The following is a 16,412-nucleotide window of genomic DNA, read 5'->3' on the forward strand; positions in this document are numbered from 1 at the left end:
GGCTTTATTAATTGAGAAGAACTTAATTAATTGAGAAGAACTAATAGAGCATAAAAACAGCAGCTATATAAACATAATAATAAGTTACATGCTGTACCGACTCAAGGGGGGATCTCTCAGATTTTTATATCGATAGCATATTTTTAATTTACAAAAAAGGAAGAAAAGCAAAGCATGCTTTAAAAAAAGGTAATGTATAGCAAAAACGTTACATTTGCTGGATTGCAGAAGATGGATTAAAAGAGTTTTTCAAAAGGACATTTTCAAAAACTAGTGCTTGTCTTGCTTTTCTTTTTTCACTTTCCAAGGGGCTAAATTATGGACCTAGCTCCAGTTAGAGCATACAAAGTACTTCTTTGGAATATACAAGGTGTGCTGTATTTTTTTTTTATGTTTGCACTATTTTTAGGTTAGGTCAGTAATATCAGATCATTGGTAGTCTAACTCCCGGCACCCCTGCCAGCTGTTCTGCAGTAGCTTCGGAATTGGAACTAAGTACTGAGCTCCATCCACTGTATAGCGGATAGACCTGGTTAGTGCATCAATTCTGTCATTCATTTAAATTTGAGCAATGTTGCTATAACTGATCAGCTGTTCTGCAGTAGCTTCTGAGCCAGAACTACACCCTTCCATCTACTGAGTAGTGGACATTGCAGGTTATTGCAGCACTGCAGCTATTCACTTAAATTGGAGCTTTGCTGCTTTAATTAGCTCTATCCACTACACAGTGGACAGAGCTGTGTAGTTACAGCACCTATTTCAAGTTACTGCAGAAAATCATTACAAAAAAATGAAAAAAAGTTCAAAAATATAGAAAAAATTTAAAAATATCAAAGTTTAAAGGGGACCTGTCATCAACTATATGCTGGCCTCACTGAAGTCAGCATAAAATGGTGACAGAAATGCTGATTTCAGCTGTGTGTTACTAATGAGTGGTTGCCGAGAACCAGCATCATAATCATTGCAGCACAGGCCTTAAAAAGAGTCAAATCTACTTGAGAAGAGTCATGGTTATTTATAATCTCCTGCTCTCCCACCCATCTGCTGATGATTGGCAGCTCTCTCCTAGAGAGAAAGGGAGAAAACTAGGTAGAAGACTGTCAATCATCAGTAGGGAGAGCAGGAATTTATGAATAACCATGACTCTTCTCAGATGGCCGTGACTCTTTTCGAGGCCTAGCCTGCAATGATTGTAATGTTGGTTCTCGGCAACCAATTACTTTTAACTTTTAAATAACAGACTGCTGAAATCAACTCACCTGCCTGTACTTTTTACTGTCATTAGTATGGGCAGCAGAAAGTTGATGACAGGTTCCCTTTCAATCACACCCCATATATCCATATATATAAAAAAGGAAACAAATGGCGGCACCAGAAAAAAACAATGTGGGTGCTAGGTCCAGGGATGTAGCTGCTTACCCCATATAATAAAGATGAAAGATGGACAGCACTCCAAGTAAAAGTAGTGGTGTTTATTCACCCATGTGGATGGCAACGTTTCAGCTCATACAAGAGCCTTTTTCAAGCATATATCCATATATATATATATATATATATATATATATACAGTATATATATCTATATATCTATATATAAATATATATATACATATATATATATATATATATATATATATTCCATATAATAAAAAAATATATACCTAATAAACATCATGGCTATCAACATGACCGAAAACGTCCGTACTATTTAAATATAAAAATATTTTTCCAATACGACGTATGGCGTCATTTAAAAAAGGGTAAAAATGGGCAATTTGCCATTTTTTTATTGCTTCTCTTACCCAAAAAAAGTTAAAAAATGTGATAAAAAAGTAACACACACTCCAAAATGGTATCAATGAAAACTACATATTTCCCGTCAAAAACTGAACCAGTAGATATACCTATAAACAAGGGGGTCAGAATATGGTCAAGTAAAAAAAAATATATGTTTTTAAAAGTTAAACTTTATTTTTACACTATTTAGACTTAAAAAAAAAAACTTTCCATATGGGATATCATTGTAATCGAGGTGACCCAGCGAATTAAGGGAATGGGTCAGTTTTGCCGCAAACAAAATGCCATGGGAACAAAACGTTACACGGTGAAGGAATTGTGTTTCTTCCAATTTCACCCCATTTGGAATTGTTTAACCGCTTACCACTACATTGTATGCCATAATGAATGGTGGCATTAGAAAATACACCTTGACCTGCATACAATAAGTCCACATACAGCTATGTGAATGGAAATCTAACATTTTTATTGCTCAAGGAAGATAGGGAAGAAAAATGAAAACACAAAAACAAAAAAAACTCTGATAGTGTCAGGAATAAGGTTCGCCTTATCCTTAGTTATTATAACGTTTGCAGTGATTCATGTGTTTTATGATTATATATTGTACTGTAACATATTCCGGTGTGATTTACATATATATAAAGTGTGTATTTATTATGTTTTTGTATCTTCTGTATTACAAGGCCAGCATCTATGTTGGGGGTAATCGATTTATGAATTGGTTTAAGGCTGCATAGAGAGAGTCGAGCTGTCTGTCTCGTTCCTGGGAAACAGCCAAACTGCTCCCCGGGAGGTAGTTAGCACAGAAATGCTAACGAGGATAGGCCCGTTTACTGATCACACTTCAGGACAGGGGACTGCAGACTCTTTGGCCCCTTTTGTCAGCAGGGGACTTCCTAACCAGAGAATGAACAATAATTTGTAATCCTTTATAACTTGTCCAGGAGGGGGTGGATGTCTCCAGAATCCAGATTATCACCTCTGGCATGGACACAAGACATGGTGTATCAACGCGCCTTCATTTTTCTAAAAGAAGGATCTCACCTTCCGAGTATCCTGGACGTGTCTCGTTTGATATGCTAGGACTCGGAATGGTTAGATATGAATTAAAAAGAAGGCCTAGGGCCTGTATATTCACCAGGGCAACTGGGAAAATATATTTTGGATTTTTTCACACCTGTTCCCTATATGGCCAGGGGGGCAGGCTGCATGTGTAATAAAGCTGAGCCCAGAGGTGCTGAGTTAGAGGCCTGCCACTTGAGGAAAGACATAAATATGTAATGCCTGGGATATAAGTGGGAGATCGAATCGAATTGGTTTGTGCACCATTACTCTGCCCAAATCTCCTGGGAAAAAAGGACTTTTAGCACACAACTGCTAAGTATCAGAACTTTCTATGTTTTCTCCTTTTTAATTTACAATTGTTTGCCATTTATGTATGTCTCTTGTTAATATTTTTTTGTAACCAAGTGCTATCCATTTTCCATACATTAAACCTAAAAGTTTGATGGTTTGTCTTGTAACCTTAAGAACCTGTTAGTTCCATGAAGAGTGTGAGTGCAGTCTGAGGCTGTATGTTGTTTTTCCATGAGTCTTACTACCGTGTGTGTGTCTGCTTGCAAGTGGAACAGGTGGTGGGCAGGTGGTGGCGGTAAAAGTTTTGTGTTATTGCGTGGATGTGCTTGCAGGCTTGGTGGTGGTTTATGCTCGAGTTACGGCCCGGTGCATCGTGTGAGGGGGTGAGGTGAATTGGCCTGAAGGGCTTGAGCTATCGTTGTCATGTGATGCGGGGCGCTGGTCCCTGGTACGTGACAGTTAATGACTTATTATAAAGATAGGCCATGAGTATAACAATCCAGGAGATCCTCTTTAACTGAACACCATTCAGTGAAACTGGTGCACTTTTGACTTTACATTGAACAAGCAGCAAGAGAATAGTTTAATTTTTCAGAAGTAGTTGATAATTGCCCATAGAAAAGAGCTTATAGAGTATGTCATCTAGAGCTTGCTATACATGCATGATTTTTTTGTTTCACTTGGCTGGTAGTTCAGGACCTTGATTTAACGTCTCCTGATTCCTTTTATTTGTAATACCTTTCAGCATTCTAACTCGTGTTTATTTTAGGTCCAACATTCTGTGCAGATTAATTTTGTGTGTTTACACTGATCTTAGATTATGTTTTTGATACCAAATTCCAAATACACTGAAAAATTATAAATTCTAAAATCCGCATTCTCTTCAGACACCATAAGGGCACATAGGTGATGTTATTGTTTTTTTAGTGTGTGATGTACAGTATTAATTCATTTTGATTACTTTTCAGACATTGCAAACCAGGTACTGCTTATTGTGTTCACAATGGAGATGATCTTGAAGATCTATGCACTTGGTTTCCAGTCATATTTTATGTCCCTCTTCAATCGATTTGACTGCTTTGTGGTATGCACAGGACTTCTTGAAGTAATGTTAGTTGCCAGTAACATCATGTCTCCACTTGGAATATCTGTTTTGCGGTGTATACGGCTTCTTCGGATATTTAAGATAACACGGTAAGCTTGTACTTGGGCACCAAAATGTTTATTATTATTATTACAGAGGTTCAGTATAATGACTTTCAAAAGTAATTTGTTTAGAAAGTAATAATGCAGAATATTGGATCACATTTATGTAAAAAAAGGTTCAGAATTGGAAGGAATTTGGAACTTTTATTAATCTCTTTGCTTTTGGACTAGATTATAACTATATGTATATCAGTGGTGAAATAAGTAGACTGTAGATCCTATGCTGTCCCCCAAACATGGCTATCCTTTACCCCTCACCGTGCCAAACCATTCACTCGCTTTCATTTAAAAATTACATAGAATATTTGCATATAGGATAATATGTGAAGTATGTGACCACATTTGCCTTGCACTAGTTGCTTGATACTATGCTAGTCACTAAAGAATCTCAAAAAATTATGAAAAGCAGAACAACGATAACAGAACCGAGCTCTTTATGAACTCTTGGGTATAATCCATCTGGAGCCGGAGCCTTGTTCATATTTACCTTATTTAGCTTAAGCTGGCCATAGACATTTGGCTAGTGTTGAGCGAATCAAAGCATCCAACGGAAGATCGTAGGGAGAGTTTTTTGAGACTATAGGGAGAGCATAGGGATATTACACTCAACTATAGTTGAGTGTAATATGCCACGTTTATCTTGTTCAACTGCTGCACAGCACAGCACTCAAAGTTAATCTGTCGTTTTACACATAGACTTACTGTGTGTCAGACTCGATATTAAAGGGCGGTCTAATAAATTGCCACTTTTATCTTGTTCAACTGCTGCGATATTCACAGTTAACCCGTCATTTTACACATAGACTTACTGTGTGTCAGACTCAGTATTAGCCTGTAGAGGACCCACGCCATACATGTACGGCACTGGTGGACATGACTTACAGTGTAACTGTCATTTTTTATTTTATTTGCTAGTTTATTAGAGCTAGGCATGTATACCTGAGTTAGTCTATCAATTATTTTAAAAAGATCTGTAATTACCTTATAATAACAGCTTTTATTAATGTCCTCTGTCCTTTTCCACTGCTCCCTTAAAAGGCTGTTGCTATGGCTTGTCTGTCTCTGGCTAAGAAGACAGGAAGATGGGAAGGGGGGGGCGGTCTTTCATACTGCATGCCTGCATTAGGCTTCCGAGTGAGGAGGCGTGTCTCTCAGTAATTCAATCTAATTGGCTGGCAGGGAGGGGAAGTGAGGGAAAGCAGTTTTGGCCTCAGAACTGGCAGAGAAGCCACCTTGAGAAGGTCCTCATATTGTAGATGTTTAAACAACCGTAACTAAGGGAAAAACTCAAGGAAAACAGTGGTATGTGCAGAAACTAAAGATTGCTTTATGCATAATGCTGCTGCAGCAGTACCATATGCTAAAATATGACAGTTACCCTTTAAGGATGAGCACCGTACATGTACGGTGGGCTGATCGGGTGGGTACAGAGGCTGCGCCTGCCTGATCAGCGGGACAGACCTGTCAGTCACTGACAGCCAGGCCCCTACTGCATACACCTGCATCAGTGAAAACACAGATGCTGGTGTATAAACCCTTTGCATGCAGATGGTTTCCGGAGGGTACAGATTCCCTCTGCTTCCCCATTGGGTTCCCGCACTGCAATGATGGGCACCTGATGTCAGAGAAGGCAGTCCGATGCCTTTCATATGAATCAGGGCTTGCCTTCTACAGAAGCCTGTGAGATCCAGCCTATTAGGCTGAGTCTCATAGGCAGGCTTTCAGCATAAAAGCTGACAGTCAATGCATTACAATATAACCGTCTTCTCATCTCGCAAAAAACAAGACCCTACCTAGGAAAATCGCTCAAAAATAAAACATACTATGGCTCTCAGAATATGGAGACATTAAAACATGATTTTTTTTGTTTCAAAAATGCTTTTATTGTGTTTAAAGTGAAAACAATGAAAAACATGTAAGGTATCGCTGCGTCCGTAACAACTAGGTCTATTAAAATATCACATGACCTAATCCCTTAGGTGAACACCGTGTGTCAATAAAGCCATTTTTTTGTCACCTTACATCATAAAAAGTGTAATACCAAGCCATCAAAAAATCATATGCACTGCAAAATAGTACCAATCCAACCATCATCTCATCTCGCCAAAAATTTGACTCTACCTCAAAATATGGAGACACCAAAACATGATTTTTGTTGTTTCAAAAATGCTTTTATTGTGAAAAACTTAAATACATTTTTTTGTAAGTATCCATATTAGGTATTGCCGCATCTGTAACAACCTGCTGTATAAAAATATCACATTTCCTAACTCCTCAGGTGAATACTGTACATAAAACAGTCAACCAAAAAATAAAAAAACTATGGCTTTCAGAATATGGAGACACTAAAAAATAATTTGTTTTAATGCTTCATTATGTAAAATGAAACAAACAACAACTAAAAACGTAGTCATATTTGGTATTTTCGCATCCATACCAACCTGCTGTATAAAAGTAGCACATGATCTAACCTGTCAGATGAACATTGTAAAAAATAAAAATGGTACCAAAACAGCTATTTTTTGTTACCTTGCCTCACAAAAAGTGCAATATAGAGCAACCAAAAATCATATGTATCCTAAAATAGTACCAACAAAACTGCCACCTTATCCCATAATTTCCAAAATGGGGTCACTTTTTGGGAGTTTCTACTCTAGGGGTGCTTCAGAGGGTTATATGACATGGCAACTTAAAATTATCCCAGTGAAATCTGCCCTCCAAAAAGCATATGGCTCTCCTTTTCTTCTATGCCCTGCCGTGTGCCCATACAGCGTTTTACAAATGGGGTGTTTCTGTAAACTACAGAATCAGCATAATAAATATTGAGTTTTGTTTGGCTAACCCTTGTTAACCCTTGCTTTGTTACTAGAAAAAAATAGATTAAAATGGAAAATCTGCTAAAAAAAGTGAAATTCTGAAATGTCATCTACATTTTTCTTTAATTCTTGTGGAACACCTAAAGTGTTAACAAAGTTAGCAAAATCAGTTTAGAATACCTTTAGGGGTGTAGTTTCTAAATTGGGGACATTTATGGGTGGTTCATAATGACTTCCTAACTGAACTGGTCCTTAACCACCTCACATCCGCCCATAGGATACAAATGTCCGATGGGTGGATGTTTATCTCTGAATGGATGTTCTGGAACGTCCATTTAGAGATGGCAGCTGCACGCTAATCTGTGACAGCAGAGCAACCCAGAGAGAAGGCAAGGATTGTTCCCAGGTATCCCTGCTTTCTAGATCACTGTATACACAGTGCTATGTATACAGATCAGGAATAGCTATGCACTTCCTGTCCCGGCTCGGTGAGGACTGATAGTAAGCAGCTATTGGTGGGCAATTCCATCATAAGAGGTGTGAAGTTTGAGGAAAATGGTGTTGTGAGTTGTCTCCCTGGTGCTACCACTAGCAGGGATAGATGACGGATCCTTAATATTGTTAGGCAAGCAGAGCAGGGAAGGGAGGTGGATGTTATTGTCCATCTTTGGACAAATGATCTGGCTTGCAATGAGGTTTCAAAGGTGAAGGAAGCTTTTCACACACTTGGAAATGATATACGGGAGGTTGCATGAACTGTTTCATTATCTGCAGTTATACCTGTGCATAACCTTCAGCATGACAGGAAGATGTGCATTAAGGAATTCAATGTATGGCTTGGTGAATGGTGTCTGAACCAAGGGTTTGGCTTTGTGTCTCATGTTAGCTCTCGTTGGAATGGAAAAGAACTGTACAAGAAAGATGGTTTGCATCTTTCTCTCAAGGGAACGAATGTCCTCAGTGAACAGTTCCAAGTATTTGCTAAGGAGCATTTAAACTAGGAAAGGAGGCAAAAGAGTGAAGATCCAGCAGTCCGACTGCCCCCGGAACAATGCCAGAAGATGCCAGTAGCACAAAGGTTAAGAAATGACAAGCTCAGATTCTTGTCTACAAATGCTTGCAGCTTAGGGAATAAGATCAATGAACTTGAGGCTATAATGGCATCTGAGAATATAGATTTAGTGGCTGTTACTGAGACGTGGTTCAATGGGAGTAATGACTGGGATATAACAATACCAGGGTTCTCTCTATAAAGGAAAGACAGAGAAGGCAAGAAGGGGGAGGGGTGACCCTGTATGTAAAAGATAGCATGAAATCTAATTTGATACAAGTTAGCAAGACCGATTTAGAGTCAGTTTGGGTTACCTTGCAGCTTTATAATCATAAGGTAACTCGAAGGGGGAAGTTATCATTATGGGAGACTTTAATCTTCCTGATGTAAACTGGAAAACCAAAATAGCTAGTTCTGCCAGGAGTACAGATATTCTAAATTCCCTACTGGGATTATCTCTACAGCAAGTAGTTGAGGAGCCAATCCGGAAGGAGGCCATTTTAGATTTAGTATTCGCAAATTGGAATTTGGTATCTGATATTACTGTAGGGAAAAGCTTGGGATCTAGTGATCACCAGTCTGTGTGGTTTACTATAACTACAGTGACTGAGTCACACCACACAAAAACAAAAGTTTTAGATTTTAGAAAAACTGACTTGAAAATGAACAGTTTCAATGGAGTCCAGGAGAAATGGGACTACTTAAAAGTGGCACTATTGAAGGCAACAGGAAATTGCATTAGTCTAGTCAGTAAAAGCAAAAAAAGGAAGAGACCACTAGTAGAAGTCGCCAAGATCATAAAAAACAATAGCATTTAGTAATTATATAAAAAAAAAAAAAAAAAAAATAGAGGATGACAGGCAAATTTATAAGATTAGGCAGAGAGAGGCCAAACAAGTTATAAGAGCTTCTAAAGCACAGGCAGAAGAGAAATTAACGCAGTCAGTGAAAAAAGGCGACAAGACATTCTTCAGATACATAAATTAAAAAAGGAAACTAAAACAAGGAATTACCAAATTAAAAACAAAAGAAGGAAGGTATATGGAAGAAGATAAAGAACTAGCTGACTGCCTCAATGAATACTTCTGTTCAGTTTTTACAAAGGAAAATGAAGGAAAAGGACCTCAGTTAGGAAAGAAGACTAATGAATCTTTTGATGCATGTGTCTTTACAGAGGAAGAGGTTCTAAGTCAGCTGTCTAAAATTAATAAAAATTAGTCACAGGGGCCTGATGGGATACACTCAAAGCTATTAAAAGAGCTCAGCGGCGAAATAGCAAAACCATTAACAGATTTATTTAACCAATCACTGGCAACAGGAGTTGTCACAGAAGATTGTATATTGGCAAATGATGTGCCCATTCGCAAGAAAGGTAGTAGGGAGTAATCGGGCAATTATAGGCCAGTAAGCCTGACATCAATAGTGGGGAAATTAGTGGAAACCATACTTAAGGAGACAATTGTGGAACATCTAGAATCACATGGATTGAAAGATGAAAAACAGCATGGGTGTACTTAAGGCAGATAATAGATGGCGGGGGTGCAGTAGACATCGCTTATCTGGACTTTAGTAAGGCTTTTGATACTGTCCCACATAGAAGGCTTATCAATAAGTTGCAGTCTTTGTGCGTGGACTCCCATATTGTTGAATGGATTAGGCAGTGGCTGAGAAATAGACAACAGAGGGTTGTAGTCAATGGAGTATATTCAGACCATGGTCTTGTTACCAGTGGGGTACCTCAGGAATCTGTTCTGGGACCCATATTATTTAATATCTTTATCAGCGAAATTGCAGAAGGCCTCAATGGTAAGGTGTGTCCTTTTGCTGATGACGCAAAGATTTGTAACCGGGTTGATGTTCCTGGAGGGATACACCAAATGGAAAAGGATTTAGGAAAACTAGAGGAATGGTCAAAAATCGGGCAACTAAAATTTAATGTTGATAAGTGCAAGATAATGCACCTGGGGCTTAAAAACCCAAAAGCAGAATATAAAATCAGTGATACAGTCCTAGCTTCAGTATCTGAGGAAAGGGATTTATGGGTCTTTATTTCAGAAGACTAAAAGGTACCTTACCAGGAAAGATTAAAGGACCTTAACATGTATAGCTTGGAAGAAAGACGAGACAGAGGGGATATGATAGAAACTTTTAAATACATAAAGGGAATCAACAAGGTAAAAGAGGAGAGAATATTTAAAAGAAGGAAAGTTGCTACAAGAGGACATAGTTTTAAATTTGAGGGGCAAAGGTTTAAAAATAATATCAGGAAGTATTACTTTACTGAGAGAGTAGTGGATGAATGGAATAGCCTTCTTGCAGCAGTGGTAGCTGCAAATACAGTGAAGGAGTTTAAGCATGAATTGGGATAGGCATAAGGCCATCCTTCATATAAGATAGGGCCAAGGGCTATTCATAGTATTCAGTATATTGGGCAGACTAGATGGGCCAAATGCTTCTTATCTGCCAACACATTCTATGTTTCTATTTTTCTATGTCATGTGACCGCTGGAGCAAGGAGAGTGCAGGAGCTGTCGGGTCTTTAATAGACCTCGATCAGCCCTGCACTGAGACTTTACAGCCTCTCTGGGGGCTGTATTTCCCCTGTAACTGGGGCTACTATGTCAGCCCCAGTTACAGGAGTAATCAATAGTGAAAAAATATAGCGCAATAAAAAATCATATGTACCCCAAAATAGCACCAATAAAACTGAAACCTCCTCCCCTAGTTTCCAAAATAGGGGTCACTTTTTGGGAGTTTCAACTGTATGGGTGCATCAGAGGGCTTCAAATGGGACATGGCATCTAAAAAACAGTTCAGCAAAATCTGCCTTCTAAAAACCATACAGTGCTCCTTTTATTCTGCGCCCTGCCTTGTGACGTTACATCAGTTTACGCCCAAATGTGGGGTGTTTCTGTAAACTGCAGAATCAGGTTAATAAATATTGAGTTTTGTTTGGCTGTTAACCCTCGATGTATTAAAGAACAAAATGGATTAAAATGGAAAATCTGCCAAAAAGTGAAATTTAGAAATTTCATCTCCATTTTCCTTTAATTCTTGTGGAACACCTAATGGATTAACAAAGTTTGTAAAATCACTTTTGAGTAACTTGAGAGGTGTAGTTTCTACATTGGGGTCATTTATGGGAGGGGGGGTTCCACTTTCCGCAGTGGGTTTTGGAAATCTTCCTAAAACTTTTAAGAATTGCTTCTAAAAGGTAATGTCCTAAAAAAAAATTACAAAATTATGCCAACATAAAGTAGACATATGGTGAAGGTTAAGTAATAAATATTTTATGAGGTATCACTTTCTGTTTTAAAAGAAGAGAAATAGAAATTTGGAAAATTGCAAATTTTTCAAAATTTTAGGTAAATTTGGGATATATTTTGGGAAATATATCGACTCAAATTTACCACTGTCATGAAGTACAATGTGTAACGAAAAAACATTTTTTTAGAATGGCTTGGATAAGTAAAAGCATTCCAAAGTTATTACCACATAAAGTGACACATGTCAGATTTATAAAATTAGGTTCTGTCAGGAAGGGGTAAATGACCCGGATGTGAGGTGGTTAAAAAAAAGTGTGTTTTGGAAATTTTCGACAACATTTTAATATTTACTTCTAAACTTCCCGAAATGATCCAAACATAAAGTAGACATATGGAAAATTTAAAGTAATAACTATTTGTTTTAAAGCAGAGAAACTGAAATATGGAAATTTGAAAAGATTTTTTTTTATAAAAAACAAAAAATATTGACGTAAATTTACCACTATCATGAAGTACAATGTGTCACAAGAAAACATTCTCAGAATGGCTTGGATAAGTAAAAGTGTTCCAAAGATGTTACCACATAAAGTGACACATGTCAAATAAAAAATAAAAAAAAACAGCATGGTCCTTAAGGTGAAATATGACAGGGTCCTGAAAGGGTTAAAGGGCGGTCTATTATATCTCCGCATTTATCTTGTTTAACTGCTGCGAGATTCATAGTTAATCTGTTACGTTATTGTTACTGAAAACTATAGCCAACAGACAGTTACCTGGGTCCTCCAAAAGAACAGGCAGTGGCAAAAATGTTGCTATAGCCAGAAAAAGTAGCAACAGAAGAAGGAGTGGTGGTAGCAGCAGCCGCAGACCAGAGCTGCCACTGTTATCCAGCATTTGTGTTTTGCCCAACAATCCAGCTGTACTGGAATGGTTGACTCACTCTTCAACATCAGATACACATAGCCATGAATTGTTGGGTTCCTCCGACACCACGCTTATTTGTCATGGCCCAGGAACTCTGTGTCCTCACCCATCCTGACCCTGCCTCTTGCTTTTGCTGCTCCTTCTACTAGCCAAGTAATAATAGCTGAATGCTCTGCTACGTTTTTACGCGATAATCAGCTTATTGAGGACAGTCAGCCGTTACAGGCCAGCACAGACCTGGAGGAGAGGTCAGTTGCAGACTCCACTAGGCGTGCAACTACTGATGATGATGGTCAGATGGGAACACATGTTGCAAGAGGTCAGGGACGTGTGCAAGAGACAGGTGAAGGTAACACAAGTGACGACCAAACAGATGTAGATGATGATGTAGCTGATCGCATTTGGAAACTGGGTGAAGAGGAGGCATCATCATTTTTAGGGGGCGAGGGTGGCAGCCTACCCGTGAGACTGCAGGGTGGAAGCATGCCCATGAGACAACAAGGTCGAAGCGTGCCTGTGAAACAGCAGGGAGGAATCAGTGGGAGATGTGTAGTCAAACACAGGAAGAGTACAGCGTCTTTTACTTGGGAGACTACCTGTGAGGAAAACACTAGCAGTAGTGGAGGAAAAATGCCATACTCACCAGTGTGGGAAATTTTTTCACCAAGTTGTTGAGGGACTTCAGCATGGTGGCATGCAGGATGTGTGGGCAGAAAGCGCAGTGAAGGCCAGTATGCTAATATTGGCGTGACAACCCTGCATCAGCACATAGAGCTTCACCATAAAGTGGCATTGGAAAAAAGTACTGCTTATTTGGTATTACAGTCTGATGCCGCAACTGCTTGCACCCCCTCTCTAGTAGTCAGGGCTTGACAACATCAGCATAAGGAGACTTATGCTCCTGATGCTCCTCCTTCTCCTGCTCCTCATCACTTGTTTCGGCAGCAATTGATCACCGAGCTGATTGCAAAAAGACAACATTATGCATACACTCCTCCAACGGCACAGAAACTGAAAGTGGACCTGGCCAAGTTACTGGTACTACAGCTCTACCAGACCTGCACACGTACGTTGAGCAGAAGGTGAGCCAGTCTTTGGGCCTCTTGGTGTCTGAAAGAGTTAACACCAGCACTCACGTATGGAGTTGTAACTACTGTGGGGATTTTCTCTGGGAGGCAGCTTAGCAGACGCAGTATAGAGGCAATCACAAAGTCTTTAACTTAAATAGGTCAGTGTTTATTCACACAAAAGGCAAAACAAAATAACAGTTTGCTGTATTGGTGTATGTTCACACCATGGAAAGTCCACAGAACACAAATGTTCACCTGGTTAGCAGTTTTTCATCAGTCATCCACAGCAGGCTTTAGGGGGCCTGTTTTCCAGCAATCCGGCTCTCAGTCTTTTAGCATAGCACACCTCATGCAGATCCCAAAACCACAGCGTCTCCACAGCTTCACTGTAAAATGGAGGATAATCCACACAGCTGAGACTGCTGGCTGGGTTTTTATATCCCAGCCAAAACCCAGCCTGGAGCGTGGGGAGAAGCCACCCACCCTGCACTTTGACTGCTCCCAGTAAGAGCCGGCCCGGATCGGCTCAACAGCCATTCTAAATAACAGTCGATGACACTAACTGCCGATGACACTTAAAATTACCGGCTCTTACCTCACCGAGGCCAGGAATCTCGGTAAAACATACCTTCCGTCAATGACGGACCCTTGCACCTTTCTACACTACTCTATGGTCAATGACAATATATGTCATTTACAGCCCACTAGATAAATGTGGTTCTGGCCCAGGCACACCAGCAACTTGGCTGTTCTGCCTCTGTGTTGTAATTCTGGGATTTCTACATCAGTGTGCTGCTCTTCCTCCTCATCCTCCATCTTTTCCTCACCCTCCCTTCTAGGCACAGTTCACAGTGGTCCTCCAGCATATCACCTATGCAAAGCAAGGTGTTGTCACGCGGTTCTGCACTTGGTCAGCTTTGGTGAACGGAACCTTACTGGGGAAGAACTGCTCTGTATCATCAATTAAGAAACTGGCTATCTCCTCGCCAACTGGAGATAGGAACCAGGGTTACTGATAACGGGAAGGACATTTTATTGGCAATGTGTCTTGGAAGACTTACTCATACGTGCTGTGTGGCGCACATCTTCAATCTCATTGTCACCCGGTTCCTCAAGTCTTCCACTGAACTGCAAGAGTTGTTTATAATGTCCAGAAAACTGTGCATGCATTTCAGCCACTATTGCCACACAAAACACGCCCTATTTGAGCTGCAAAGGCAAAATGCTGTTCCCCAACATCTCCTGATATACGACATTTCCACCCTTTCTTTCCATCCATATGTTAGAGCGAATGTAAGAGCAGAGGAAGGCTGCAGACAGACAGGCCTACTCCCCGGTGTAACTTCCACATTAGCCAATGGTAGCTCATGTGTGACACATGCCGTTTATTCAGGCCCTTTGAGGAGGCCACTTTATTTGTCAGTCTGCAGAACTACAGGATGAATGATGTCATTCCACCCCTTCACTTCCTGGAGGGGATGCTGACAAATCTGATTGGCGAGGGGACAGAAGATCTGGCACCTACATTTCAACAGCCATCTGAGCCCTTAAGAGGATGAACTGGAAGAGGAGGACATAAATGCGCAGGAATTTTATACACAACTAGGTGGTTTATCTGCCCAAGCAACAGGAGAGAAGCAGGAGGAGCTGGAGGGCGACAACAAAGACAATGCAGATGACTCCATCAGACTATGGCAGTATGCAGTGGAGATGGGGGCATCGAGTCCCTTGCACAAATAGCCAGATGCTTGCTGTTATGTTTCTGATGGATCAGAAGAACAGAAAAATAAACTTTGATGTGAGCATAGCCTTACTGCCACTGCTGATGCCCCCCCCGCCCGTCATGGGGCCACTATTGTCACTGTTACTGCCCTGCTGCTGCCACTCTGTCATAGGGTCAATACTTGAATCTTGAGGGACTGCACAGTCAAATCCATAGCAATAAATTTGACCTGACACTAACATTGACCTGATGCACAGTAAAGCTACAGCTAACAGAAGGGATTAAAAAGCATGTGTTTGGACTGCTACAACATGCATTAAAAGACCTTTTCTTTTTTTCTCCACTACTTTATTGGTGCTGCCTCCATTTCTTTATTTTGTTCCACTAAGGTGACATTTGGACACAGCTCCTGCAGGGGCCCACACTGTGTTTTAGCTTTATTGAAGGGTGCTGTATGCTTTTCGTTTTATTTAACAGAAGGTATTAACTATGAATCTTGGTGCACCGCACAGTGATGTAGACGGCGATAAATTCCACCTCTAATACTGATGGCATAGTACCTACAGAACGGATTAACTATGAATGTGGGTGCACTAGAATGTAATGCATAGGGCAATACACTTTCCCTGAAATCTTCTTGCAGTTTATTTTCCAAACCTTCACACTGAGATTGGACCACCAAGTGGAATGGATATGATTCAGCAGAGTGGCCTGGGTATACCTGATTTATCGGGATTCATGATGAATTAATTCGTAACAAATCAAATTTCTTATCAAACTTCAGCGAATTGGCTGAATCAAATTTTTAAAAACTGCGCTTAGCTCTACATTCTGAGGCTGTCAGCCGAACAATCCTTCGGTATACAGCTGGCTTTCTTGACTTCCTCCTGACTAACCTAATATATATTTATGTATGTGTGTACTTATACCAAATGTGTATGTGTTGTTAATGGGAAGAGAGGAGAGATCAGCTGTCAGACACCTTTGGTGGCAGCATATTGTCCTGGGAGAACAAAGGGACCAGGTGAAAAAAAAAACATTTCATCTAATCCTTCTTTGGGAACTCCACCCACAAATTAGATTTTCAGCCGAACCACTGATCTTGGCGGATTCTGCTGAATATGCGCTAATGTGTATGGGAATCTATAGCCTAAACCATATCTAGCCCATGCAGTGTGTTATTTGTATTCATTAACAACTACTC

General features: G+C 40.0%; 1 protein-coding gene across 4 annotated transcripts in view; it reads left to right on the forward strand.

Annotated features, from left to right (window-relative positions):
* Nucleotides 1–16,412, forward strand: part of CACNA1S (calcium voltage-gated channel subunit alpha1 S) — a 1,015,758-nt gene that overhangs the window by 323,016 nt on the left and 676,330 nt on the right. For all 4 annotated transcript variants that reach the window (XM_044287793.1, XM_044287791.1, XM_044287794.1 and 1 more), the window contains exon 12: nt 4,121–4,346. In XM_044287793.1, coding sequence (XP_044143728.1) covers nt 4,121–4,346 — 226 coding nt within the window. The remainder of the gene's footprint in view (nt 1–4,120; nt 4,347–16,412) is intronic.

The sequence above is a fragment of the Bufo gargarizans genome, chromosome 3 (assembly GCF_014858855.1).
Source record: "Bufo gargarizans isolate SCDJY-AF-19 chromosome 3, ASM1485885v1, whole genome shotgun sequence".
Taxonomy (NCBI): domain Eukaryota; kingdom Metazoa; phylum Chordata; class Amphibia; order Anura; family Bufonidae; genus Bufo; species Bufo gargarizans.